Source organism: Homalodisca vitripennis, chromosome 5, assembly GCF_021130785.1.
Source record: "Homalodisca vitripennis isolate AUS2020 chromosome 5, UT_GWSS_2.1, whole genome shotgun sequence".
NCBI classification, from domain to species: Eukaryota; Metazoa; Arthropoda; class Insecta; order Hemiptera; family Cicadellidae; genus Homalodisca; species Homalodisca vitripennis.
This window is the reverse complement of record NC_060211.1, coordinates 38668256-38695536: the sequence shown is the minus strand read 5'-3', so window position 1 is coordinate 38695536 and position 27281 is coordinate 38668256. Positions and strand designations below refer to the sequence as shown.

At 33.3% G+C, this 27281-nt stretch overlaps 2 protein-coding genes across 2 annotated transcripts in view; one reads left to right on the top strand and one right to left on the bottom strand.

The window, feature by feature from the left end:
* Window positions 1-2034: 2034 nt before the first annotated feature.
* The window catches only part of LOC124362023 (PRL-1 phosphatase), an 84514-nt gene continuing 59267 nt past the window's right edge, over window positions 2035-27281 (top strand). The window contains exons 1-2 of the mRNA XM_046816167.1: window positions 2035-2153; window positions 4345-4573. The gene's annotated coding sequence lies outside the window, so the exon portion shown is untranslated. The remainder of the gene's footprint in view (window positions 2154-4344; window positions 4574-27281) is intronic.
* LOC124363428 (36.4 kDa proline-rich protein-like) lies at window positions 5716-6502 on the bottom strand. The gene is made up of 2 exons (XM_046818678.1): window positions 6260-6502; window positions 5716-6162 (listed from the first exon to the last, which is right to left on the bottom strand). Exons 1-2 carry the CDS (start codon window positions 6500-6502, stop codon window positions 5716-5718), a joined length of 690 nt encoding a protein of 229 aa, XP_046674634.1.

Sequence of the window (27281 nt, the reverse complement as noted above, 5' to 3'; positions counted from 1 at the left end):
AAAAGAGAAAATAAAAAACAAAAAAACATTCAAGCGCTTTTACATAGTGTCTGACTTCACACACGTCGCAGGCACCCCTCTCCCCCCCCCTACAATCACTAAGTAGCAAGTCTCTGACCCTAGCCCCGAAGAATGCACACCCCTCAAATATTTCCAAAATCCACTGGAGGTTAGCGTGGATAACTAATCTTGGCTTGGCATCAAAATAACCGAGTTTAGTAAAATTGTTGAGCATCTTTGGGGCAAGAAGGTGAAGCTCAACAGCCAAATATTTTTACACACCCACTCTTAAGGCCTTAGTGATGGCGTTATGGATTTGAATAAAGACTGGTTAACTCACATCAATTCCTGTTTACAAGGTCTATGAAATAAAGAATGACGTTAACCCTAATAAAGATAATTGGCGGTCTTTAAGTTAAGACAGTAGTGCTTGAACCTTTCTAGCACAACTGCCTTATACGTTTCAGAGATAGGTGGATTGGAATCAAAATTGGAGTGGACATCAAGGATAAGATCTGCAGTGTCTTTTGAGCCAGGAGGGGTGGAGCTCCTGAGTAAAACTTGTTTTCCACACAGAAAACATAAATTACACACGAAGATAAAAAGAAGAACACACGAAGAAGATTTGTCACACGTGCTTACTGCACTTGACAATATGTATTTCTTCAAAGATTTTCGAACTGTGAACTCCATGGCTTTTGTGAACAGCGGCATGATACTTTTATAGAACTATTGTAACCAAAGACATTTATTACATTAGAAATTTGAACAGTAGGGAGCTTTGAGATCGGAAATATAGCAGAGAACTGTTGTGGTGAACCACAATGCACTGCTATTCTCATAAACACATGAATAGCAGAAAGCTTAATAACGATTAAGAGCTTTGGGAACCAAGGGGTTAGACTTCCAGGGCCAAATCCATTTCTATACAAATATCCTACATATAAATGCATTCATGTTAACCGAAAATATGATGAATATTGTACAGAAAATTTAACGCTTTTAAATCCAGATATGTGGAGCTTCTAAGTATGTACAATCTTCATCTCAGCTGCCATAGACCACTTGTAATGAATCCAGGATAGTTAATTAACAGTCCCTTTGATACCCAAAGAATTGTTACGATGCGTGGGTTTCAAATAGTGTCAAGTTTTTGCTTTAACAGGCCAGTATATTACACTTAGTCAGAACTTCGAGTGGCATTAGCCGTACATAGGAAATTGCCGTTGTTTAAAATCTCGAAAGCGTTGTGAGATCCCGGAAGTTGGAATTTCCTATAGACTCGGAATTCATGTAGCCTGAAATTTCTTTGAGAGGCCTGAATATGGAAGAGGTCAAGAGTTACTAAAGGTCGAATGATCTTGAGTACGGAGGCTGACAGAGAACAAGATCTTACAGAATCGAGGAGTGTATAAAGGCCACGAATATCCTGATGATGTACTCCTTGTGGCCAAGATCTCACGGAAGAAGAGGACTGTGAAAGTCCGTGATCTTCTAGATGTTAAGAGCTACTTGGGAAGTACCAGAGCTTTCATGTTGGGGTGAGGAAGCAAGAGGTATAATTCATTAGACAATGTGATGTATTCTCAAATTTGATGGGCTCTTTCATGAACATTTGTTTATTTTAACTATAGTAAAATAGAGATTTGTATAGGTGATGTAATTTAAACATTGAGGTATATAGTCTCTTCGGATTTAATTTTTGTACACAGACTAGCAAAGAATTATTGTCGGACATGAAATTTGTTGTAAAGATTACGAAACGCAGGGGGATTGGAAGAATTAATCATTATATTTAGCCTACTTTAGCAACATTTAACACGCGCAGTTCATGTGATATCGTAAACAACAACAAGAACGGAAATAAGTTGGCAACTAGCGCCGTTCCTTGGGGAACACCCGAGTGACACAATATCCAAACTTGTACGCATATTCTGTAATGCGAATATTGCTATTATTGCGTCCAAATCTGAGAATGTTCCGAGTACTGCAGAATATTCTCCTTCAATTCTTGACGGTCACACGGCCGGCGACGGGTGTCCCGGGTCTGGGACCGAGAAGAGCTGTGACGCTGTAGGAGCGGTCACCTTGTCATATGGCGCTCGGCCAGACTTCAGTCATAGCTTGATAACCGCTCCACCAACACCATCCCGGTCCGTTCTCTAGGCTAGTATTGTTTCACTTTCAGTTTGAACTATCTTGGCAATTTCATTGCAATTGTTCTGGTTTTGGCTTTATATTTTTCCTTTTACCACTAATCGTGTGCACTTTTAGGATTTGTGTGGTTTTTTAGTTCACATTTTCGTACTTTAAAAATATTCTGAACCATCTGTTTCATCCTCATTAAATTATTAATGTTCATACATTAAAATCTTGTATTTTTGATTCTAACCGAACGTTTTGTACAGCTTTGAGTTTGATAAGTTTGCAACGAGTTAGATAGTAGAGTTTGATTTACATAGTAAAGATGATAAGGCATTTGTGTTATCCTCCTAATAACATTACAACATCATACAAGTCAATGGAAGATTGATGGCCGTAATTAATCTTTAAATGATTTCCAAACAACCAATAAACCTTGTTCAGTAGATAATTTTGAAACCATGATAATCGATCTTCTCTTACACAAAACTAAATCCGGCTAAAGTAATCAAAAGGAAAGATATTAAGTGACATTAAAAAAATTCTACAATAATGCAATGTTTGTTTAGATGAATAAACCCAGTTTGGTTTTGTGACAAAAATACGGTTGCTGAACAAGAGGCGTGACGAACTGTGTTAAATCAACTTGAACTCGCCGTTAACTTAATTAACTTTATACCAATAAAAGACGTGCTTTATAGAGACTAAGCGTTCATTTAAGAGAAAAATTACGTCTTTTATCAAAAAGTAGATTACGTAGAAAACTATAATGAACAACTGATGTATAGTATGCATAAAATAGTTTTCCTCCATCAGTTGAAGTACGAGTAATTTTCTCTCAAACAAGAGTGGTGTTTCTTTTCCTCCGAAATTTCACAGGGAAGAAAATAATTTGTATTCCTATCACCAACGATACTTTTACATGCAAAACTAAGGAATGAATATTTGAATGGAAAGTAATATTTGCTTCCCTCTTGCGCTTGTTTAGTCAATCACTGTGATTGGCAAACATTCCTGACAAGCTACTTGTAAATACAAGCTACAATGAATCGTGTATACTGAACCGTAACGCCTAAAATATCAACATAATTATTGTTATTTAAATCAAATGTATCTATTTCTTATGACCATTACAATTGTACTTTGGGATGTTTAAATATAAGAAGAGAAATTATGTTCAGAAATATTGTATTTCCTGTGTAGCTTTGTTACTTACCGGAAGTCGACTTCTCTTCGGAACTAATAACCTAATGATAAAAACTAATAGAAACAATTCCAGTTTGTGATGTAGACAAACTGCACAAATTACTTTTTTCCTCAAGCAATCGTGAAATACTTGACTTAAATGTACATAATTATGGATTGTTAGTGCTTAAATTTGTACGACTGTTTTAATTTTATCTCTGGAGGTTGTACAATTTGGCAACACTGTAAGGGCGCCTACAGACACTTCCTTATTCTCCACGAAACTATTTCAATGTCTTTCAAGCTTGCACAAAACCAGAACTGTTAGTGATTGGGCTATGCTAGAGCCGTTCTAACTTGACGTCTGGAAACTGCATAACTTGGCAACACTGCAAGGGTGTCCGTCATACAATTTCCCTCTCACTGTAAAAACTTATTTCGACGCCAAACTTTCATAGTACCGGGACTGTTAGTTACTAGACCATACTAAAGTCACACTAAATTTTATATATGGAAGTTTCACAATTGGCAACACTGCAAGGGTGGTTGTCAAACACTTTCCCTTTTACTTCAAAATTAATATTATTTCAACTGGAGTCATAAATGAGTTCCTGTGTTTGAGGCCGAAGAAATCTTATCTTCTACCCAGCGAAGATCAGAGGTAACGTTAAAACGATAAAGGCCACGATTGCCAAACTAATAATGTCGATAAAATTGGAGTACAGAGAGCACTATTACTGTACTTTTTATATTATATAAAACGACCGGTTTTACATTTAATTTACTCCTTTAATTTTAGCAACTTCATTTATATTATTTATTATATTGAAAAATGTATTGAGAATAAATATTATTTACAAAAACAGGTGAATACTCGTTGAAACCAAAATGATCGTACACTCCAAGGGGATCGGATTACACGAAACTAGGTAACCGAAATGTCGTGAACACTGTGCCCTGTCTAGTAAACAACTCAGTAATGAGCTAACAGATTAATTAAATGTCTTTTCTTTCCAGACAAAACAAGAAGAAGAAAAAAGAACTTGGAAGAAGAGAGAGGTCGTCCGGAAATTCCATTCGCCTCCTGCAACGTCCTTGATCTTCCCGCTAGGTGACAAGGCACACTCGAGGATTTACGACGTGACAGATTTATAGTGTTTTACAGTGTGTGAACAGTGTCAGTGGTACAGTGACAGTGCAGTGAACACGAGAGGGAGAGAGAGGGGGCAAGGAGAGAGGGAGAGAGGTAAGTACGTAGCCAGATTGATGTTCCAACAATAATAATAGGTCGGGGCACCGTAGTCACTGCCTCGGATAAATTTAGACTCTTCTCAAAGCCCATGCCAACGCGTGGGTTAATATTTCCCCTCGGCTATTTCGACGTTCGGTTTTTGTTTGTTTGCTTGTTTGTTAGCGCTTCAAACGCCGCTGGCCGACAGAGTTGCCAGACCTGGTATTTCTGAATGAACGCGCGACCTTTGGCGGAATGTGGAAATTTAAAAATAAGGAAACAACAGTGGTTTCCATGTAAAATAATCACTGATTAAGAGTAGAAAGTTTGGCTAGAATTAGTGTTCCGAATTCAGATTCCATGGAACAAAGTTAATGGCCAAATATTTACCTCCGAGTCATAACAACAAACATAACATTCCTAACACAGTTTTTATTTGCATTTCTTTGGCAAATACAGACTAATTCGTACTCTCAATATTACATTCAGTCAGTATTTTACATCAGGGAGGATCTTGAACTATTAAATTTGAAAAGAAAAGTGAAGTTATTAATACTATTAAATATGTATATACATTTTAATTGATTTTGGCTATCAATTATCGAGTACAAATTTGAACATTTTCACTACTAAGCAATGAGTGAGAAAGTAACATTAGAAACGTTTATTTTAGTGACATGTTTTCTTTTCTAAATATAGCCAACAATTGCTTAATATTTTTATGTACGTGTTTGTTACATACTTAAACTTGTAAATTTGTAGTCCTGTAATACACCTATAGGGTGTTGGAGTTTGATAATGGTTTGAGGCTAGGGTGTATTGGAACTGGGGACGGTTATAGGATAGGGTGTGTTGGAACTAAGGATGGTTTGAGGCTAGGGTGGGTTGGAACTGAGGATGGTTTGAGGCTAGGGTGTACTGGCTCTGAGGATGGTTAGAGGCTATGGTGTATTAACACTGAAGATGGTTACAGGATAGGGTGTATGGGACCTGAGGATGGTTTGAGGCTAGAGTGTGTTGGAACTGAGGATGGTTTGAGGCTAGGGTGTACTGGATATGAGGATGGTTTGACGCGCTATGGTTTATTAAAACTGAAGATGGTTACAGGATAGGGTGTATGGGACCTGAGGATGGTTGATGCTAGGTGTTGGAACTGGTTAGAGGATATGGTGTCTTGGAACTGGTAATGGTTTGAGGCTAGGGTGTACTGGATCTGAGGATGGTTTGAGGCTAGGGTGTATTGGAATTGAGGATGGTTTGAGGTTAGGGTGTATTTGATCTGAGGATGGTTTGAGGTTATCTGGATCTGAGGATGGTTTGAGGCTAGGGTGTACTGGATCTGAGGATGGTTTGAGGTTAGGGTGTATTGGATCTGAGGATGGTTTGAGGTTAGGGTGTACTGGATCTGAGGATGGTTTGAGGCTAGGGTGTACTGGATCTGAGGATGGTTTGAGGCTAGGGTGTACTGGAATTGAGGATGGTTTGAGGCTAGGGTGTACTGGATCTGAGGATGGTTTGAGGCTAGGGTGTACTGGATCTGAGGATGGTTTGAGGTTAGGGTGTATTGGATCTGAGGATGGCTTTGAGGTTAGGGTGTACTGGATCTGAGGATGGTTTGAGGTTAGGGTGTACTGGATCTGAGGATGGTTTTGAGGCTAGGGTGTGTACTGGATCTGAGGATGGTTTGAGGCTAGGGTGTACTGGATCTGAGGATGGTTTGAGGTTAGAGTGTATTGGAACTGAGGACGGTTTGAGGTTAGGGTGTACTGGATCTGAGGATGGTTTGAGGTTAGGGTGTACTGGATCTGAGGATGGTTTGAGGTTAGGGTGTACTGGATCTGAGGATGGTTTGAGGCTCTGGTGTTTTGTAACTGAGGATGGTTTGGGGCTAGAGTGTATTTGAACTGAGGATGATTTGAGGAATATGTCATTCGCTTCAGTCATATTTCATATCTAAACAGTAAAAGATCTTTTATGTGGGTAGATTGTCAGATGCCTCCAACTTATTGTATTTGAAATGCCTACGATTCATCGAGAAATATAGTCTCACTTTTTCATGTCTTCAGGAAAGGTATCTTAAACGACTACTACTAACAAAATGTAGAATACCTAGGATTACTTGCTTGACACACCCTGTAAATTATGTTAAGTACAGAGTTAAAATAACTATTGGTTGACGAAAAGCATTTGAATACTTGTGGCAAGCATGACAGGAAAGGGCGACCTTGGGATTATGGCAGACCTAATATCTTGTCGTACTATTAGATTTTCATATGTGTTACGTGTAGCCTATAAATAATTCTATCTGGCTACTATTAGTGTAAATTTTCCAGAGTATTTAACTCTACTTAAGCTATGAACTAATAATGTACGGACTATAAATTCAAATTGGAAATTATTTAAAACACTCAAAGACTTGTACAGAAAATCTGGATAGAATCAATCAAGGTCGTCTGATCAAAGTTTTCATAAAACCTCTTTGGCAAAGAAGAGTCTGATGGTTGCCAAAACTGGCGCCTATTTTAAGATAACCAACCTTACTACAACGTATGGAAAACTTCCCACATTGTTCATGGTCGCCAGAGGTAATTAATTAGAATGTAAAGTCTTAATTTGCTTAATGTATCTTACAATGGCAAATACTTATTAGTTCCTACTTCTATTTCAGAGGTTTATGTTTAGCGATCTTTGGCAATGTGTAAAGAGCGTCCGTTATTCTCTAGTTAATAATTAGTAGAGAAAATACTTATAGAAAACATTCTAACTTTATCTCGAAACAAAAGGTTGTAAAATTGTAAAATTTATTAATTGTTAGTTGTTCATAGCCAGCAGAATAACATATTCATTACTAAAATTGAATTAAGAATTAAACAATTAAATTGTGATGGAAACTATAATAAATACTGGTGTATTTATCATATTATCACAAGGAATATCGTATATTGTATACAATTATGCAGACTTTCATTTTTGACAGATTTTATCACATTTAAGTATAACGAAAATATATCAATAACTTGTTTATATTTTGCCACGTCACAAATAATACTGTAAATGATACTTTAACGACATATTTCCTATTTTTTAGGCTTAAACCTTTGGAATTTTGGACGTAGCAGTACATCTAACGTTTTAATGTTGAATCGATGTTTAACAATATTCACTTTCTCTCAGTATTATCCAGAAGTTTGCAAACTACCATAAAACCATAAAGCTAAGTTATTATTGATACTTTATTTTCTCAGGGTTCGCATAAATAAAAGGCATAACAACGAAGCAATTAGGTATTTTAATAGTAACAAGAAACTTTTTTACAATTAAACACAAAAAATATTTAGTTATTCTTTTGTAATAAGTATACAAAGTTTTTTAATGGTATTCATTTAATGTGACCTTTGATTTTACAATAGAAGTAGACATCGAACCCATTTAAGAATGTATGGCAGAGATTTCGTGGTTACCTGCAGCAGAATATAGATTTCACTACAATGCTCTTTTGCTTCAAGTAGTTATTCTTTTAAATTATCTAAAAATTACCTCAAGTTGAAGGAGTAGCCTAGATTAAAATGTGGCTACTTTTGATACTGCCAGAGTTTACTCGATATAACATGTTTAATACTTTTCTTTAATTAATGTATTTATATTTACTGTTTCTGTAGTTTGCTACCAGATGGCGCGCAGGTAGAACATTTCAGTCGACAAAAGAATGGACGAGTATCTCCTTTTCTCCTAAACTGTTACGTAGTCAGACATAACACGATACCCACCACTTCCTCAATCACTCTAAAACGTTTTGGTCAACATGTTTTCGTTTACTTTACTCGCTGGGTGGCAAAACCAATCTTCAATTCTCGTTTATAACGAGTAAGTAGACACCGTGTGTGTTACATATGAGGGGAAATAGCATTATTATTCTAATAGTTAGTTAGTTATTCAGTTCAGCTATGTTACATTAAACAGGGACTGGGATACTTATATTTATTAATAGATTTTGCAACATTTTGTATAGTACAGTATTCTAGGATTCGAGAGCCAATTTATGTTGCATAAGTACAAAACCAGGGTTTTCGTGACATCAATAGAGACATTTTCCCCGGAAAAGAAATCGAACTTTGAAAGTTAGCCGCTAATTTTAACGGAGGTCAAATTTGGGGGTATCAAAAGGGTTAAAGTATGAAAACTTATTTTTTCCTCATATTATCTTTTTTTCGATTGATACTCGTACACTTAAAACCTACCATAACCGCAACAGACACATAAAAAATAGTTTAGCACTGTTGACAACTAGAAAAAGAGAGAAAGTCACTACTGGGTCTCAGGTTAAATTATGCTGATTTCACATTTTATTTATGTCTCAGACGGTTGGTTTTAATTATATCAAACTAAGAGAAAAATAATCTGAAAAATATCGTTTCGTACCCTTTTGATACCCTCTAAATTCGACCTCCACAAAAAGTAGCGTTGTTGATTTTTTATTTATTTATTGGTGGATATTTCTTTCGAAAATATTTAAGAAAACCCAAGTTTCGTGCTTATCCCATAAAAATTGGTCCTTGACTCCTGGACTACTAGCTACCCTTTAATTTGTATCTTCACCTAGAGTAGCATGATTGATTATCGATTTAGTTCTTAGGGGATATTTCTTTCAAAAATGTTCTAGAAACCCCAGGTTATGTGCTTATCCAATACAAATTGGCCCTTGACTACTAGCTACCATTTAATATCGACATCCACAAAACGTAGTGTGGTTGATTTTGTATTTATTTATTAGGGGATATTTCTTTCAAAAATGTTCAAGTAACCTCAGGTTGTGTGCTTATCCAATACAGATTGACCCTTGACTACTAGCTACCATTTAATATCGACCTCAACAAAAAGTAGCGTGGTTGATTTTTTATCTATTTATTAGGGGATATTTCTTTCAAAAATGTTCAAGAAACCCCAGGTTGTGTGCTTATACAATACAAATTAATTGGTCCTTGACTCTTTGACTACTAGCTTTTTGATATTTTAAGCACCATTCGTCCTTATATCGTGTGTTAGTTGTTTTAAAATACTTAAATAAAAAATTATAAATGTCATTGAACCGTTGGTTTTAGGTTTTTCAAACCAAAATGCTAAATAAGACCTGATGAAATAAATTGTAGTTTCATACTTTTTTCACTGATGATACCCTCCCATCTCGACCTCCAAGAACGGTTACAACCGATTTTTAGGGCAAATTCTCTAACGTTTTCTAAAATAACCGGTTGCGTGCTTATAAAATGCAAATTTGCCCTCGGCTTCTGCACTACGAGACAACATGGTGTACTAGTACACAGCTATCACACTGTAGATCATAGCGCAATCGTTGTAATTTACGGCATTTGTTACTTAACTCGCTTCAAACAGGAATGCTGTAAACCTCACGTTTGCGTAATAGTTAACAGCAAACTTCACCGAGGCGCGGTGTGGCGCATAACGTGTTAGTTGTGTACTTTACTGCATACAGGCATCTCCAAACGTAACTTCTATTATGCTGTTAACAACTATTTTTAAGCACTTAACAATCCAATTATTTGTAAGTGGCTAGTGAACATTCGTGTTAGAAGGTTATCTGTTAGTTTATCTAAGCAAGCAATTAAAAAAAGTGTTACTGTATTAATACTAAACATAGCTTGTAGAAGCGATTGCTGCTTTTCACACTGTTCATTAATACTCTTACATGTATTTACGGTCTGTGCATTTCAATTTTACAGAACAATAAAATCTATAAACAATAATATAAGTAATTTGTACAAAAGCTATTGGAGAGATTATTTAATTTCGAAAAGTGAAATTTCGTAGTTCACATTTCGAATTAAATTTGAATACAACGTTTCTATAGTTATCCATTTATTTATAGCAGTGATATTCGTGTACATTAATTAACCTTTTCTTTCTCAAATTTGAATATAACTTCATACGTCTTATTCTGGTTCACCATTATATTTCAGTCATTGAAATTTTAATTTTCCCACATGCTACACATTTATCATCTATCTTCATGTTTTTCGGGAATTAGTATGGGTTTCAAGTGTAGGCTATTACGACATGTATATAATTTTGGAAAGGTTAAATACACAATTTATAAAGTTATTTAAGAAAATAAGTATTAATATATAGTTAAAACATATTTACCTTATTCTAATAATGATTAATAGTCTCCTTCTCTATTCATTTTCTTACCATTCATGTTCTAAGATGTAAACATTGATTTTTGTGATTAGTGGTTTTCACATGTACTGATTTAATTCGACATCTCTCTTAAAATCACGTGTTTATTTGTGATGAAAATATTAAAATAATCATACACGAACCCACGGACTATATAAACTATTTCAATTATACAGACCACTAAAATTCATTTACACTAAATAATGTATGCAATGTTTACATCATCTTTTTCATCCCAAATGGTATAACAGTTTATTGATAAAACAACTGTAGCTATGCAAAGTTTCCTTTGAACATATGATTAAATTCAGATTATAAATTCACTAATGCATTTCTTATGGAGATTTCTTTGATTTTAGAGATCAGTGAGGTGGAATTGTCAGATGTAGTATTTTGGCATTCAAGCTATAAAATTAATCTAGTAAGGCTCTCTTATTTTCTTCAAAGAAATTTCCTGGGGACTGAATCGCTTAAAAATAAGATACATTTAAAAACCAAACTCCAATGTTGCCAACACTGCGGAGTGAACTTACCATATGCTGACCTACCTGAAAATTCCGATTAATAATATCGTCTATTATTAACTAATTACTCTGTTAGCCATGATACTAACAGCTTATGGAAGAAGTGTTGCCAAACTCGAGATAACTTGTAATGTTAATTGTTCCAAGAACCACCATGACAAGTCAGTTTGTTAGGTTATGTTAAGATCATTAACAGGTATTTGCCAAGCGATGTTTCACGTGTCATAAGTTGGCAACAGTGTCTTCCTGCTACTGATTAGCTGACTTACTTCATCACTGCGTTTAATTTAATGCATCTTTTCTTAACAAAAGGGAAATGTCAGTGGTAAGAACTTACTATTTTTGTAGAAGTTGTAACTCAGTTGTATTGTTTGATTTAAAATTAACTTTTACGCTATCTTTCGGAGGTTAGAACGCCAAATCCAGGTAAAATACTAACTGCAATGAATGATAATTAATTGTTAAAAACTGGTTATAAACGTAATTACAATATAAAGTTTGCACTGCTGCCACAAAAAATAATCATCATTATTATAAAATAATTGAAATACTTTATTCGTGTAATAATTTGGACTAATAAGTCAATTCAAAGAATTATCTAGAGCTGAACAAACATCTGGTGAACAAACTTATATATACATATATATTGTACATTAACTCAATAGTTTTATTAAACATTATTTATAATATATAACCTACATATACTATGTTTCTATATACACACTACGTGTATGCATAAACAAATAATCATGATTTATATACATTTTGTTTTAAAAACAAGTCAAATTATTTTATAATAATTTGTTACTTTTAAAACTGTCTTAATTTATTTTATAGATTTGTTAACCTATACTGTGAAAATATTCGTAGCTTTGAATAATAATATAGAGAGGTATACGGTTTAAAGAGAATATTTTATTCAATTGTAATACACTATTCTAAAGACATATGTGCACTTTATGGAGAAAAAGTAATTTCAAACTTCGTAAAGCTGCCTTCCAAATAAGTTTAAAGGAATTTTTTGTTAAAAACCTTAAAAGAATATTTTGGCATTTACCGGTAATTTTCGAGCAAGTTGTATTTATTAGGATTACTAAATTGATTTCTAAACCATTACCAAACCAATAATGCCAATGCTTTAATTAAAGCTTAAAAGAATTTCTTAATTTGTCATCCCTACAGAGCCAATAGTATTCAATGGAGTGATAAATCTCTATTTTGGTTAAAAAAAAGACGGACGGACGGTAAACAGTAAAATTGTTCCAATAAAAGATTCTACGAGAGAATGATAGGTAGTTCCTGATAGAGGAACAAATAGGTCAGGCAATATAACCACACCCCGGCCACCGAGTTTCTCTCTGGTGTTTACTTTGTTTATAGAGCGCGCCTCTGCTCAGTGAATAGCAAAATGTTTCAAACGAAGGTTTCTTTTTGTTCTTTAGATGAATAGAACAGGTAACACCGTAAATTTATCACACTCAAGTTGAAATTGTGTTTGAAGCGTGAGTATAATTCCTCTTCTTGTGAATTAAAAAGCAAAAGTAGGTCATACTGTACGGAATATTCAGTAATTGAATGTCTCGTGATGTAATTTTTAATAAGGAAGATAGATCGGTTTGTGATTATGAAGATATTTATAATTCTGAACAGATATAAGTAGTGGCTATTGACTTTTATACACTTTTAAGAAAAAATATGTCAAATTTATTGCTTTGGTTGCATCCACAGCTTTTATAAACTCTAACCTAGAATACAGTTAAATTGGTTACACAAACAATATTATTTATTGCAAATATGATTTCCATTTTTTAATTTTGCAAAGATTGTAACTCACAATCAACTTGATTTTCGTCAGGAAATGTTCACATTTTTAATCAAGCCTGATCAAATCCTATAAAAGCCTGATTAAGACATCTTCTTCCATGTCAAATTTCTATATAAAACATCTAGTATAATTATTTATTATAATCTAGCGGATCCAATGAATGTGTTCAAAACGGATGAAGATTCTCAACTATGATTTAATAATATATGGAGTTTAGCTCCATTTTGCCTCCCGCTTAGTGAACCTAAACACAATGTTCGCATTGAATCAAACCTTCCCACCAGATCTATGTTGTGTGTATGATCAAATGATTTGATCAATACTGATGATAGTTAAAATTCAGATTAAAAGGGTGATTAATCTGGAAACGTCTTATAATTTAACATAATTTTTATAGAATTTGATATTGTTTAATAAAACTAAATTGTTTCGTGGGAGTTCGCCCAAAATCTGTTGTCATATTGTTAACAAATAAAACATAAAGTGGCAATAGACGAAGACTAGCGCAGACTTCAATATAGTTTCCAGATCTATACACTTTATCGGAAGTTTCTACTGTTGGATCACATTTAAACTTTTCCAGAGTAACATGTCGATGTTACTATATTATAAAGTCACAAACCCAATAATCGCGTGGAATAATTTTTATTTTAGAATTTTAACAGAGAAGAATATTAAAATATACCCTTTTTTCCCCACTTTGTAAAACTCGAGATCGTTGTGCACCGTTTATTTTCCCATCAGCTAGATCGCAAAGCCGCAAAATGTATATAAAAGGACTTTTATTTTTGATTGTCCTACACATATAAACGTCAGGGTAATTAAATTTAACGCTGTCAAATTACATTCATTCTCTGCTTCTCGTTTGAACCATGCCTATAAAAGTATCTCGGTCTACAACTGTTGGAAAAAGTATAATCCTAATGTCTTCAATATACAGCATTAATTAAAGAAAAAAAGTAATTATACTTACTTCTGAACATTTTAGAACACTGAGTTACGCATTAAGGTTTTATTATTATTAGTAACCGCAAGGCAGGTTAATTGAATTTTCCACTTTATTTTATATATTTCAGAATAACAGTTTTATATGTGAGTTCTATATATTTGTCGGAAAGAAGGACAACGTAAGAGATATAACATAGAAAACCTCTACATAACCTTGAAACGTTACTGGTTTTCTAAGATAGCAATAGTAAAGAATAAAGAAGCATGTAATAGGTAGGTAAATATAAACAGTAATTCTTAGTCTTACACGGTTGATATCGTGACCATTGACATAGTTTACCGGTCCAGACTGAATAGGAAATTGCTATCATAATTCAAATCTTGAGACACTTCGGCCTCGCTGTGGGAAAGAGCTATCTTAAGTTAAATTTTTTAACCAAAACTGGCAGGTCCAGTAGTATACGTCGTACGAAGGGGCGAAGATTTCTTATGATTGGCAGAAACGTAACCAATCAAAGATCAATCTGAGCGATCATCGATAAATGTTGCTTCTTTATCACAGCCTTTCGTGTTTTCAATAACTGGAAACCAATTGGTTTGTTGATGTTATTTTACTTGTACTATTTTTTTGATGAAATCTTTCTTTGCCAAGAAGATAAAAGACATCAACAAATTAGATAGCCTCAGGTTGTAGAAAATATGTTAGCTTGTGACAAAGACGTAATATTTATCGATCATTGATGAATGGAAAAATAAAATGTCTCTTCACTCGCCGAGGCCCAACATCTGTTACAGATTTGAATTTTGTTAGCAATAATATTTCGATGCCAAGTATATTAGTGATTTGAACCGGAAAACCTTGATGATGGACAGGTAAATCTAACCGTTGACTGTTTTTTCGCATTTTATTCTTTACTCACACATATGCAAATATTACATTAATGTGATCAGATGTCGAGAGATTCTTCGTTAAAATGGATGTATCGGAGGAATATTGATTTGAATTTCTAATTATGAGAGTTTTAATAGATATTATGTAATTTTTGCTTTCTTGACAAAAGTGAAAAATTGTTTGGCAATAACATTGTGTATTGGCTTAGGTAATTTTTGAAAATGGGTTAACTCCGAAGCACTACAAATTTCCTACGTTCTAAGGACGTGACGTTAAAAACAATAAACCGACACAGCGGATATATCCGACAGAAACAATGACAGTCTTTACCGAGCTGACTTACTGACTTAGTTCAAGGAAAACTTTACTGCCTTTTAGACATTTTTTAACCCAAAATCAAGAGAGGTCTTCCATGGATGGACCAAAAGGAACCTATCTACCAAGTTTCAAGTCTCTAAGACATTTCTATCTAGATTTTTTTCACAGACGGACAGACAATAACACGATTTTACGAATGCCCTGTCGGGTTCTTGATGAAAAGCATATTTGCATAAAAAAATTATTGGCATTCTTGAGAAACAGCAGGATGATGAATTGACTTCAGATTCATTCCGAAATGAGCGAAACCTTGAATGTCACTCTTGCCGAGGCTGGCCCTCTCAACATAGCCACAATTTGGCACAACTGTGCAGTATAACACATTAGCGTTTGTTGTCTGTGGCGAGGACTGAGACATCGTCTCCACCCGTATGTCCCCACACAGTGCCGTGCAAATACCTGCGCTTGACGCAAACTGCATATTACATGTATCGTAGCTGAAAACTTCTTGTAGGTTTTGGGGTCACATTGCAATTCAACAAGAATCGGGTTTTGCATATTATTCTAGTGGTCGTTTTTGAATCCTATAAAAACGATTTCCTCGGTTTACTAATGCCATTGGTTTTATATAAATCGTCTAAATATCCAACGCTTTAATAATAAATAATAGCATTTTTTTTCAAAAAAACTTTTTCAAAAACTTTTCAATTTCAGAAATGTAAGGTTTTAAAATTAAAGTCAATAATATAGTTAGTTGGAATTTTAAAAATGTTAATAATCTAGTTACCTACTATTAGTAGTAAACATTAGAATTTACTAATCATCTACATTGGCATAGTACATCCACATTTGGTCTACGGTTTGAGACTATGGGGCAGTTGTTCCAAATCAAAATTTGATAAACTATTTAGAACACTAAAGGAAGCTGTTAGAATAATTGCTAAAATAAAACCCAGAGAGTCGTGTAAAATTGTCTTCGGGGAGCTTGGATTGTTGACCTTTCCCAGCCACTATATTCTCGATGTCACCCTGTAGTGCCGATTCAAATGTGAACTGGTTCAGGTCAGAGACGTCCACCAGTACGAGACCAGAGGAAGAGATAACTTCGGAAATGAACAGCATAGAGCGACTATGTTCGAACACTTGCCGTCTCAAGTTGGTCCAAGATAATCAATAAGCTCTCTGGAGATCTTAAACAAATCAATGAACCCAAACCATTCAAATTTTTTTGTTATCAAAGGTATTTTACAATGCCTGGGCCGCAGGGATTAAAATTAGCAGTTTATTATCATTTTATTTCTCCCTTTCTGATAACTGAAACATGCAAAATACAAATATATTGGTTTGCAAATTAATATGTAGAAATGTGCCTATGATAACTTAAGATAGTTTTAGTTTACAGATGTTTTAATCAATATTATGAATTGACGTTTGAAATACAAGTTTGTCAATTGTTTTACTGCAATAAAGAATTATTATTATTATCATCTGGTTCAATTTGACCTCAAATTCTGTGTGATTCTATCATGTGAAAGATTTGAAGACGAACTGTACGTTGATTTTGTTTTTAAATAGATAATTCGATTTTATTTTCCCTTTTTTTGTAAGAGGGTATATTCTATTTTGCAAAGTCGGATTATACCTGTACATCCGAATAAAATGTAATTTTATAATCCGCTTATACATGTTTTGAATATTTTTATCAGAAGGGACAGAGATATATCATACACATTAAAAGATTAAAAGACATTTCATAAAATGGCAGTAATATTTGAGACCTAAAAGGTATAATTTAAACTCAGTTTTATTGATGCAGTCGATTTTAAAGATTTTGTATTATAAAAACATTAAATATTTGCTGTGTAAGAATAATTCAAATTTTAAAATAAAAAAATTGAACTATAAATGGTTATTCATGTACTTTACGGAAATATCAATAAACGGACTCACTATAAAGTCAATATAACTTTTAGTTGATCCAACCGTCTAGTAGCAGAAGAGATCCCATCACACTGCACACATATAGGGTAGAGTTGGGAGTTGACCTACTGCAACTATAGCTGAGCTGACCCATATACTACATAATGTGGCTAGACAAATTGGATATTTATAATCAATACTTGTTTCAACTTTATACATGAAGTCCGCTCTATTTAGCCACTTGATGACCATGTGTGGGATTTAGCTGCCAATAACTCGGATATAAAATGTAGTCATCAAAAATCTACTTACTACTTTTTGGCAAATTATTCTTACAATTCATTGTGGTTAACCCAGGATCGATTTTAATAACTAAAGTTATAATAGTCCTAAAGTCAATTCAATCCAAATTCATATGGTCTTAATGGTTATGGTGACATGTTTCTAAGGTTAACCTTCGCCGTCAGACCTCAGTAGCCGTAGTGGTGGATGGCTTTGTCATAGAATTAAAAATTACACAACACATTATACATTTATGTCTGAGGTCTGACAATGAAGGTTAACCTTCGAAACATGTCACCATAACCACATGCATTTGGATTGAATTGACGGTAGGATATAACCTATTATATTTTTAGTCACATTATTATTGATAACGCATCTTAGTGGTTTATAGTTTCGTATTCGTATTATGCCGAAACCAAGACAAAATATACCCCTATAGCCTACCCCATGTTCAGAACTACTACAATCACAAACACTAGCTGTTGACAAACATGTGTACATTATGACAAAGAAGAGAAATGCTAAACCCATTAGCACTATCATTAAAGAAACTGTAGTTTTCCGTTGCAGTATTGTAATTCGTGCTAGAGTGAAATAATAAAATTAATTCTAACGGAAAATATGTGTGCGGAAAACGTACTAAATTGTAAAATAATTTTATTAATTCCTGTACAAAATAGCAGTATTTTTTTATTGAAAGCAAACAATACTGAACAGACTTAATTCTGACATAGTTTTGAAGCTGAACTGGAACATGAAACTATATCTTATATATACAAAATATTATAATTCATACAAGCATGTGGAGATCGACTGTTTCGCGGAAATAATAACAATTCATGTATTTATTTTCTCATTCTGCCACAAAACATACATAAAATAAATGAAAGTCTTACATGATTTAGAATCATAACCAATACAATTAACACTTGCCAAAACTGACTAAAGACGTTAAATGAAAACTTAACTATGTATTTACATTTAAATATAACAATATAACTTCTTTCAGTCCCCTTTCATATACAATTATTATGAAACTTGTAAATATATATATATATATATATATATATATATATATATATATATATATATATATATATAAATAGCAGAAGAGAACATTTAGGGCATCCACGGACTTTGTCTGATTGGAGTTTACTATTATTTATTATTAAAATTGTTTTACAGCATACATATGTTGAAGTTTTGGAAGAATTAAGTTATGATTTAATTTTTTCGGCCAATGTTTTTTCTTACTGTCAGTGCTTCTTTGCTCGCTTAGCGCATGAGAAATTATTGAAAAGGGAAAAACTAATAGAAAATATGTTGAATAAAACTTTAAAAAATACACTGTATGTCTTAGAGTATTTCTTTAAGTAAAATAGTGATGGAAAATACTTATTGTGCACAATCGTAACTGCTAATGCTGAGTTTTAATTAGAAAGCCAAGGTGCTCCAAAGTTAGCAGCTACTCTCTAAATGTTTTCAAAAAGGTTTTAAAATTCGGTGATTCGTTAATATTGTTTGATAGTTTGGTAAAAACTTTTGGCGCAATAAAATTTAAAATTCTTGTAAGAAATTTTATAATTTGGGTTTTGAAACTGTTAATTGATTCCCGGAATGAAAGTGAATATGAATGAAAATTGTGATTTTTCAGTCTATTTTCCTTGGTTTATGGGAAATAGCTATTATTTACCGGTGTAGCGGTTAATTTTAAGGGAATAAAGCGAAAATCCTAACCTGAAGAAAATTTCACTTTTAATTTCTTAACCCTTTTGGTTCTCTCCCATTTTGACTCTCTCCAAATATAGTGCAGAATCTCAACTTTCTCCGGGAAAATTCCTCTATCGATTCCAAGAATAAATATGTTGTGTAATTAAACAATGCAAAGTAGCTCTCAACTTCTGGACTAAGAAGATGTTCAGATCTGCTGTAAAACAGTCAATCATGACAGAGTCGTGTTGCTTGCATTGGAGCTTTGCTGGATAGTCAGCAAGAATTAATGGCATTTTAATATTCCAAGGTTGGCATTAGTGAGTAGTGTTTCTGCATCCCTATAACTACCTCCTATAAGGCTTCTGTTGGGTGCATCATGTGACTTCCATTCATTGAATCTAAGTTAAGACTATTAGGTAAATGCTTCATTGAAAAGATAAACGTTTTAAAAAGAACAACAACTCTTTCTGGAGTTATATTTACACGGATTCAACTTTACGTGTTCTTGATCTGTATGATCAAGTTATAACAGAAATAAAAAATCAAACATAATGGCACAGAGAATCTGCTGAATTACTAGTAAAAAAGTACAAGGATAAATGATATAACAACTTAACATTAAATAGTAGGATCGAACTCATCTCTAAACAGTCAGAACTAAAAATTCCTGAGCTGAACAAGAAAAATTAAGGGATCAACCCAAAAGCCACACCCACCAGGGATAACTTGTGGCTGGTTAAAAATTCCACTGGACACAGCAAAAACTATGTGTCACTTAAATCTGGGCAACCTTGTTGATGTCTAGGAGCGGCACATCACTAACCGCAAATGTCGAGATTCTGGGAGTGCAAGGGTAATTCGATATGTCTAGTCTACTGCAGCACATGACTGTTGGAGTTGGTGGGGTTCGTTCCCTAAGTATCAGAGGTTCTTGCTAGCCTCAACAAGGGCGTGCTACCCCCTGCCTGCTTTTACTGGAGAGGCTAGTTCAGAGATGGCCTCCCCTCCTTCCGGGGGGACATGACTTTGAGATTAGTGTCCTAATTCTTCTTTATGGATCTCGATAGGAGGCGGCTCCTACCCCCTAACCTTACCCATCCTGAATATACTGCCACTTCAGAAGCAGTGCTAAGGTCCTTATAGAATTAAGTGAAATTTATAAGCTTATTGCCCTACAAGAACAAAAAAAACCCAAAAGCTAAGAAATTATAGACTAGTATTTAATATATGAGATTTTACTATTATTAACTTTACATTTTCTTTTAGGTAGAACTTTACAAAATCACCCAATTGTCCTCATTGTGGTACTTACTAAGAATTTCCACATAACTTTACCGAACATGATTCTCAGAGCCCAAAATCAACCCCCAACCAATATACTATATATAGTTACATATAACGTGCCTTGTGGAAACAATAACTGTCCCATAAATCCCAATGAAGATGTAACTTGGTACAAAAACGTTTCTAACAGGTAACTCGACTAATCAAGATGTAACTTGGTACAAAAACGTTTCTAACAGGTAACTCGACTAAGTCGTTGTAGAACTTGGTAGACTATTATTAGGTTTCGATATATCGGACGTCCAACATTTTAAACTATTCACAACACCGTTATCTATAAACCTAGACAAGAAATAAAAAGTTATCTGAAATGATTATAACATTTAATAAACATTCAACAATTTTTTATATCTCGAACGGGTTTTGAGTGCATGAAAATCCCATGATAATAAAGCTGAATAATGTTATAGCTATCACAAAGTCTACCTACTTCCTTCTGCTGAGCCGGAAGGATTATTATTATTGCTAATCTTTCTATTGTTGGAGCAGTTATTTAAACAAACAAACAACTGATTAGTCTGGGCATTGTTGCCAACTTGTGTTGACGAATGCTCGGTTGTTAACGGCCACATACTAATCATCGACTGCAGTATTAACAAGACGAAAGTAGAATACATTTCGTAGCATGGGCATATTTAAGGGCGGATCAGGAGTTTCAAGGAACCCCCCCCCCTCCCCGAAATTTTGAGACACATTAAAATTGCATCTAGTAATTAGTTTTACTAGAACACATTTTTGAAAGGGTAATAGGATTTTGGACATTTGCCATCGTAAATGTATAACACAACGTTTCGAGGATGTATGTTTTACGAATGTTTATGAATTAAATTACCTTCCCACCTGACGAAGAGGGTAGATTTCAATACTCGAAACGTTGTGTTATACTTGTTGTAACATGTAACGATGGCAAATGTCCTCAATCCTGTTATCCTTTCGAACCTTCCATCGTCAGTAACGAACTGTAAAAAAAGAACATATATAAGATATGCAAGCTTAATAATATTTTAAAAATATTAACGTACAGTTTGATTGAGTTTAAAATAAATAATATCGATAAATAATAACATAATGAGGAAAATATTAAAATTAGAGATAAAAGTTGCAGATAAATATAAATTATAAAACGCGGTGTTTTAACAGTAAATGTAGGTAGAAAACGAATTATATACTATTGCGTTATATTTCGTCAATGCCATAACCAGTATTACATTACAATTCAGTACAATTATTTTATCAGCAATTATAATTACATAATAGTTATAACATATATCCACCCTTGTTTATTGTCTATCACTCTGAAGGCTCAATACTCTATGGAACATCTAATCTATTGTGTAACCACGATGGCAGTTTTATTATTATTGAACATATGTCATATATTATCCACCATGAACATACAAGAAAATGAAATGCATACGAACATACATGCCTGGTATCGGCACTCTAAGGGTACAAGTACACACGCCACGCGATATATAAATTTTATTACATATGTTTTTGATACATCGCATCGCATCCTTTCGCTGTCTGTGTATTCGTTCCCTAATAACGTTGTAAATCCAATATTTACCAAACATGCTGCAAACACGTGCAATCTTAAATGCTAATAATACTTTCGTGATTCAAGAATAGTGTATTTTTTTTGTGTATAACATATTTGCATTATTACAGAATCGTACGTATAGTTTATATTATATTTCTATTAATTTGTATAGTTTGTAAATTATTGCCATGAATACATTCTTTGTGTATGAATTCGTTGTCGGATTAGTTCTAAATATTATAAAAAATATCAATATTCCAAAACGTGAGAAATTGTCATATGAAATTTTATTTTAGTTGATTTTCTAACACTTATATTTCACCTATTACTATAAATATATTTGTATTTTTAATATGTTTTAAAATAAACATGAAAAAATGCGCCAAGTAAGAAAAAACACGGATACTTAATATTTTAGCTTAACGTCAGTTACAAGTTCAATATTCTAGGCAAAGGTGACAGAACACCTGGGTTAATGTTGGAATATAAACATTAACCCAGAATATTTGAGTCGAGTATCGTATTAATGGAGTTTACTTGCTGATTTTGAATAATATAATTGAGTACAAAAATTGTATTTTGTATAATCTACAGCCCAAATGTTATATTAATCAGTTTTGAAAAAGTTATATTTAAAATAGGTACCAGAGTGGGATATGAAATTAGATAGTAGTAGTAATTTATAGATTAGTAATTTTTTCACGGAGTCAGAATACAACTTGTTTTTTAAAAAAGGTCTAAATTATTGACAGCGACATTTAAAATATATATCATTTTTTATTTTAAAATATAAAATATTTCTAAAAACAGACGTGTTTGGTATCAAATTAAAGTGATCCTTCTATTTTATAGGAGTATGAAATTCACTGCCTTAATATTCTGTAGTATGTAACTCTCAGAAGATAGAAACAATGTTCAACTCGTTAAAAATATTTCTTTTAGGACATAAGGGGTGTTATATAAAAAGTAAGTGATTATGATTATGAATACGAGGATACTTTTAGATTATTGAATATTTAAAATATATATCCGATATTATAGGATGGCGTTTGTATTTTCCTTTGGTGTTGGTATTAATAATTAGAAATATTATCCAGAGTAGGCTGCGCCGTTCTCGATTTCGAGGCAGAAGAAAAATCGAACAAAGCGGGCAGGGTTGTCCCCTATACAATATCCTGGATTATAAACTCTTCTGAGAAGAACCTTCAGAAAGTTCCATAGCCCGGGATAATATACACTGACAGCAACTAAACGTCTGTTGAAGATACCTTCCTTACATCACTAAGTGAAACGGTTCATCCCATTATCTCTAAGTGATTGCTTTATAATTCCCTTCTGCTTCTTTAGTGTTAAGTTCCTACTAGTCTAATGTAATTCAGAATTGTAGAAATACATTTATAAGCTATATTTGCAAATAAATTAGTGTGATCATATAAGACTGAGTGATTGCAAATCACTCGAAAGGCTGGAAAAAAATAATTTCTGTCTCTCTCTGAGACTCCAAGAATGAAACTAAGTAAAATGAAACATAAATGTAATAGAAAAATTCTTGGAGGATTGGAAATATTTTCAATTAAGCACTGGTAAATTACAAAAGAAATTCCAATATTCATTTAATTTAGCGAGGCCTCTCAGAATCGAGGATTCCATCATCAAGCAACTTCATAAATGAATAATTATTTACATTTTTCTCAACAGTAATTACAAAAATAACATATGGTAAAGGATAAAAAAAAACGGTTAGCCAGTATAAAATATTTAAACTGATTACATGTTAATTTTCTTATGAATTGTCTTGGGAAACACTTTACATACATACAAATCAAGAAAATCTTGTCAATAATGAAGACGGACCTATTGAAAAATCAATTCTACTCTCATCGCGATTCATAAGAAAATTAAAATGTAATTAGATTTCAATGTTTTATACTGGCTAATCATTTTTTCAACTCCTTTACCATATGTTATTTCTGTACTTATTGTTTGGAAAAATGTTAGGCCACTAATATTTATTCATGTATGAAGTTGTCTGATTATGGAATCCTCGATTCTGAAAGGCCTAGCAAAATTAAATTAACATTGGAATGTCTTATGTAATTCACTTGTGGTATTAATTAAATAAATGTAATGCCCTCCACTGCCATCTTATTAAAACAAACAATATAAAGCGGAATATTAAAACGGTAAGGAAAATTAACATTGCGTGATCACCGCAGTAGGCTAATAATAAGGCAAAGCAATATTATGGATTGCAAATCCCCTACATTACACAACAATAAGCTGTAACAATAAAAGGAGCGGAAGGTATAATAATGTAATGAGCTTAGACAGTTACTGGGCTGGGAGAAAGCACGTTTCTGCAATTAACAGACAGCGGTACACCGCCACAATAAAGCCCGTAAGTAAGGTTCGGGTCGGTTAGGCTATGTCGTAACTCGGACATAAGCTAACGTACCAAGACGTGTAACTCTCCGAGTTTACAGACATAATAGGCTACTGTTGTCGAAGGTTATGGCAGAACTCAATACCAATATTCTATTCTTGTTCTGAATACAGGTTATAGATTGGTTGCTATTGCGTGATCATATTTCCAGTCACTCTTCTTGTGTCTATCTAATAAAAATATTTGTCTCTCTCGTGCTACAACGATAAAAAGATAATTTTGTTTTATAGCAAACCAGGAAAGTAATGGTTACCTTTTTTACTTTATTTATGTGTGTCCAACTAAATACCATGACCTGTAAAATGTAGAGGAAAGTACCCAAACGTGAGCCCTCATTTTGTGTTTTTGGCCTATAACTAAGATCCACGTAATGGAAAAATCAAAAATAGTTTTTTTATGAATTTATAAGTTATATGAAAAATTACAAAATATAAAATTCTTGTCGTTAAAACAAATTTCTCATAATCTAGGGTTTCCTAAGTATGGCTCTTTAAAACTTATAGAAAATGTGTTCCTAAAGTGGCCTATTGAAAAATCTGTAAATTAATGACAAAAATTAAATAAATGACAAAATAGTTAGTCTATTCAAACAACATGCAATTAAACGGTTATGAGGTGAAGTAAAATGAAGAATAAACAGTTTTTAGCTATAATAAATTAGCTTCATATAAAAATAATATTTATAGAGGGTAAAATGAAACAGAAATAGCAGAGCATGAAAATAAATACGAAAAATTAACTTTAACTACATACTGAAAATCTATTGATTGTGAAAAAATTAGATAATTTTCAATAGTTGTACATGAATTCTTTCGCTTATTTATAGTCCTCAATGGTTTATTTATTGATAGTATTCACGTATCCTAATATCTTTCTCAGCTTGAGAACAATCCACGTGTCCCACAAGCCGCACACAATACACTGCCACCCAAAGTTCACCCATAGTGTCATTGCAGAATAACATATCGCAAAACATACATTTAGCGTTCTACCATTAGGTAGTTTAACCGTTTCATTTACCCAAATCTACAGTAACGGAAACGAGCGCGATTGTTGCTTAATTTCTAAATCTTAGGGGAAATTCCTTTTCGATTTCATGTAAAACTATAAAGCATTATATTATGTTGAGTTACTGTTTATAAAAGTATACGGTGACTTTCTATTAAGTGCAAAATTAGCGCTCATCTGCCAAAATCTGAAATGTTTCAAATGGTGGTGTGTATGAAAACTAGTAACAAATTTCCAAGTAATAATATGCTTGTAATAGTGAATTTCAATATAAACAACACCGAGTTTGATAATGGTGTACGTTATTCCATGGGATTTGGCTGAGTGTCAGCAAACAATTTAAAATTGGTCATATGGGTAACCCAGACGTGGACGAGAAAATTGCAGGATAAATTTGTAATAAAACAATCATATGACATTTTAACAAGATTGTGATATTTCCTGTAATGAACCGTGTAGCCTAATGAAATAAGCGATAGACTGAAAGTTTGCACACAACTTCAGCTAAGCCTGTTGCGTGCCATATGGTGTGTTTGAGGTTAAACATTGTTGTTGTGGGTTTAAAATCAAGATGGCCGCCGGTACAGACGCACAGATATTGTAATTGACGACGTGTCCACGTGACCACAGATCGGTTACAGAAGAACCGTATGCATGTTGAAGCGGATATCCGGTTACTGACCGCGTTGTTATACCTCACTGAGTACAGTAATACTCGTAAGATCGCTTACGGATTTCCAGTCTTCCAATAACGTAGCTTGGAAAAACTTTTTGGGGGGGCGTCAATAAAACTGATATTTTCCCAAAGTGGTCAGAAGTAAGGCCCCATTTGTCTTTTAAAAAGTTCTTGATCCGTTTCTGTGTTGAGGACAATATTTCAGCAGTACATGTCGGTAATACTGAATTATTTAAATAATAATAATCGTTTACTAAAAAGTAATTGAAGCCATTGAAAATTTGGGGGGTCCGGACCCCTTGGACCCCCTCGCTGGCTACGTCCTTGTAGTCTTCGATTATTGAATTGTCTTCCTCAAGAAATTGCTAACCTGAAACAAAGGTATTTTTATATTATTTTATTTCGGCAAGTAGGTACTAAATAATTTAGAAAAATGAAGATAAATTCAACTGTCAGTAAACTCTAAATAAGATAACAGATAATAAACTATATATAAACAAACTTTTTAACATTACCGTAATAACAACAACTATTATTTGTTAGGATGTTTATGTAACTGGTAATGAACTTTTCACAACCAAGTTCAACAACACAGGTTTGAATATTCACTTAATAATTATTCATTTGAATAAATCTGTTTCAATAAACACTTCACTTGTTTCTTAATTAGTAATAGTATTCGTTTAAAAAGATTTCGTTATTCGATTTTAAAAGCAAAAATTGTTATTTTTTACATTTTAAATATATATATATATATATATATATATATATATATATATATATCATGTATTTATACATGTTTATAACGCAAAAAAACATAAAACATATATTTGTTGTACCCACTGTCAAAGATATGAACATTTGTAATTTCACATAAAAACTGGTCGAACATTAGGTTTATGTGTGTATTCTACAAACAACTCGTTTATTAAATAATCTTTTTTATTACGAAGTACGAAGGAGGGTCTAAAGGTTGGTTGATTAACACATTATCAATTACACATCGGTTTATTACCTAGTGACCTTACGGAATACCTAAAATATGTTTAATTTTTCTCAATCGTATAAAAAATTGTTGTTTCTTTTTTT

What these genes read in the sequence shown, in the direction of transcription:
- LOC124363428 (XM_046818678.1), bottom strand. Translation starts at nt 6,502, where the DNA reads ATGACTGAAGCGAATGACATATTCCTCAAATCATCCTCAGTTCAAATA. An exon ending in TCAAACCATCCTCAGATCCA is followed by an intron (nt 6,163 to 6,259) that starts GTACACCCTAGC and finishes AACCATCCTCAG; the next exon opens with ATCCAGTACACCCTAACCTC.